At 30.4% G+C, this 3305-nt stretch overlaps 1 protein-coding gene across 1 annotated transcript; it reads left to right on the top strand.

Annotated features, from left to right (window-relative positions):
• Positions 1 to 379: 379 nt before the first annotated feature.
• On the top strand, positions 380 to 1617 carry LOC102578412 (myb-related protein Zm1-like). Its single transcript, XM_006345969.2, has 3 exons — positions 380 to 543; positions 665 to 794; positions 902 to 1617. The coding sequence occupies exons 1-3, from the start codon at positions 405 to 407 to the stop codon at positions 1356 to 1358; spliced, it is 726 nt and encodes a 241-aa protein (XP_006346031.1). The 5' UTR covers positions 380 to 404; the 3' UTR covers positions 1359 to 1617.
• The last annotated feature ends 1688 nt before the right edge of the window (positions 1618 to 3305 follow it).

Here is a 3305-nt window from a genome sequence, read left to right as displayed (position 1 = left end):
TGCTGTCAAAATTATGTATCGAAGTTGAAACTTTTTTTTTTTTGGTAGAAAAGTATCGAAGTTGAACCGAAAGTGGGATGATATATACTTAATTGGACAATGATATATGTATAAGAGTGTCTATATAGTTTATTGTAAATTGTTTAGTGAGTATTTGTTGTGGTCCTATTTAATTAATATTCTTTAACGTATATTAAAAAGAATTAGTTTGAGTTAGAAAATAAATTGGTAGCTACTTGTCGCATAGAAAATACATGCTTGTATGTCCAAGTTATAAGTGTTAGATCGATATAGACCCCACGTCCCCAACCAAACAATATTATCATATATAATGTTGTGATCATGTGTTGTATATATATATAAGGAGAAGATCATATAAAAAAGAGAGAAATATTGATCGATCGATGGGAAAAGGGAGAGCAGCATGCTGTGATAAGAGTAAGGTGAAGAAGGGAGCATGGAGTTGTGAAGAAGATCTCCGTCTCATAACTTTCATTCAGAAGCATGGTCACCAAAATTGGCGATCCCTCCCTAAACAAGCTGGTAATTCGATCTTCATATTCTTTCATTTCAATTTATTACCTAATATAATTAAACGTGTTGGTATATTACATGCTTCAATACTAATTAATTACGTATTGTACGTGTTTGTTGATTTTTGTAGGATTACTGAGGTGCGGAAAGAGTTGTCGTTTGAGGTGGATTAATTACTTAAGACCTGATCTCAAGCGAGGAAATTTCACCCCTCAAGAAGAGGACACTATCATCAAATTGCACCAATCTTTTGGAAACAAGTAGGCTCGACTTTTAACTTTCAATATATATATATATATATATATATATATTATATCAATCAATATTACTTACTAGCTAATACATCCCTCTAATTAATTCATTTCAGATGGTCAAAAATTGCTTCTCATTTGCCTGGAAGAACAGATAACGAGATTAAAAATGTATGGAATACACATTTAAAGAAACGACGACTCATACACAGTGAAGCAAAGTTAGATGATTCATCATGTGCCTATAATTCACCTTCATCAACTTCAGTATTGTCACATGCCAATACGATAATTCATGAGAAAGAAGAAGCAAAAAGATCTTGCTCTTCCTCCTATAATGCTTCATCTAGTCTCTCCAACTTGAGCCAAGTTGAGATCATTTCAAGTCCAAATATTAATCATGTAGATATGGATTGGATATTCCAATTCAATGAGGAGCCTAATAATTATCTTGAGTTGACAAGGGTACTGCAAGATGATGGGATAATTGAAATCCCATTGGAATGTGATCATGTTGATATTTGGGACATGTTAGATATTATGGACCCTCCACTCCAAACTGGACATGAATAAAGCATCTCAGTCACTTTTTGAAAATGAATGCCAAAACTGGTTCACATACTTTGAAAATGAATTATTAGGTGTCGTGTGTCTAAGCCACACTACTACTAGTAATTGTTACCATCAACTGCACTAATTATGCAATTAAAGTCCAACCTCTTACTAAGAAATTTTGTGTCTCATACAACTGTGGCAATTGTCTGAGACACAAAATAATTGTTTGACTTTAATATAATTACTAGTATCTATTAACTAGCTAGAGATTAATACACATCGATGAGTACGCAGTTGGCAACTCTTCATGTTTTTATTTCTTTAATTCGTTATGAACTAATTGTCCCCTGAAGCATATATATAAGTTCAGAATTTTAAATTTAGGTTCAAATGTTAATACTACTATAGAAAAAATAGTGTAATTTCAATGTGCGCGTCTCCACACCAGGAAGTGGTTGAAAAATCTGTTTTGTTTTTTCCTTTATATTTTTAAAGTAAGAATTAATAATTATACACTTGTTTATATGTAAGAGTTGATTAGTTAGAACGAAACTGATATGTACAAGTACGACTTAATTTTTACATTTGACAAACTCAGCGGATGAATCTATCTTTGAGTAATTTCGTCTTTTCCTTAATTTCTCAACATAAAGAAAACTATATATAGAAATTTAGGAAAAATGCAAACACAACATCATTATGCACGCATATATCTAACACAAATTCAAGTTTCGTTGAGTGACTCTAATAGTAGTAAGAGTGACTACTAGCACGCTTTTTTTCTTTCTTCTATAGGAGTAATAATTATACTAAAAACTTGCTACATCCAAAATATATGTATACACAAGTGTACGTAAACATGATATCGTTCATTTCCATATACATAGCAAATTATAGCTAACTAAACGATGATTACAAAAAAAATGTAATATTTTTGTTTGATGATCAAACAAGCAATAGATAAAACGAAGGGATATTAACTATATTCTAGGAATGAAAATAAAAATTCCCAACATGTCAATTAATGAAATGATCATCATCCTGACACTTAAATTGATCAATTAAGCCTACGTATAACCCAATTACTTCAATATGGATTGAACATTGACCTTGGTCACAAAGATATATATATCCTCAGAGAGTTGCATACAAGCCTAAGCTAAAATTAATAGTCTACTTTTTCTACATCAAAGCTAATTAGATTAAAATAATGTCAAATTCAACCTATAGTGTTGAAGCTCTAATTCATACGTTGGGGTTGACATTATTTTCATCATTCAAACAACCTGTGTTTAATTATCTTATAGTACTGTTCAATTTAAAGAGCGAAGCCAAAAGGGTCATTTTTTTCCTTCAAAAAAAAATTTAACCAAAAGGGCAAATTCGCTCTTGACGGAGCAGTTTTCTTCTGACAAAAATTGACTCCGTTCCGTTAAAAGAAATAAAATCGCTGCCTTATTTCTTTAAATCATTATTTCTTTAAAAATAAAGAAAAAAAAACTATTTTAAAAAAAATCGCAGCGATTTTCTCAAAAAATAATAATCATTATTTCTTTAAAATTGCTGCTATAGCAGCGTTTTTATAAAAAAAAAAACTATTTTTGTTAAGGAATTAAAAAAAAAACATAAAGAACAAGTTTTAAATTACATAAATTTTCGGCAGCAGCCATTTAAAAAAAACAAGTTTTTTAAAGAAAAAATCGCTGCCGAGGCAGCGGTTTTCAGTTTTAGTTTTTTTTTTAATTTTCATTTAAATCGCTGAAATGGTAAAGATTAAAAAAAAAAACTTTTTATGAAAATCGCTGGCTTCGGTTTTAATTTTTATTAAATTCTCTTCAAGGGTAGGATTTTTATTTCTTTTAGCGGGGCGTCTATTTTTGTCAGAACAAAATTGCTCCGTTAGGAGCGATTTTGCCCTTTTGGTTAATTTTTTTTGATGTGCTGTTTTTGTTTTTTAAAGTAAAA

This window comes from Solanum tuberosum, unplaced genomic scaffold, assembly GCF_000226075.1.
Source record: "Solanum tuberosum cultivar DM 1-3 516 R44 unplaced genomic scaffold, SolTub_3.0 scf00076, whole genome shotgun sequence".
NCBI lineage: Eukaryota > Viridiplantae > Streptophyta > Magnoliopsida > Solanales > Solanaceae > Solanum > Solanum tuberosum.
The sequence above is the reverse complement of the archived record's forward strand: the minus strand, read 5'-3'. Positions and strand labels throughout refer to the sequence as shown.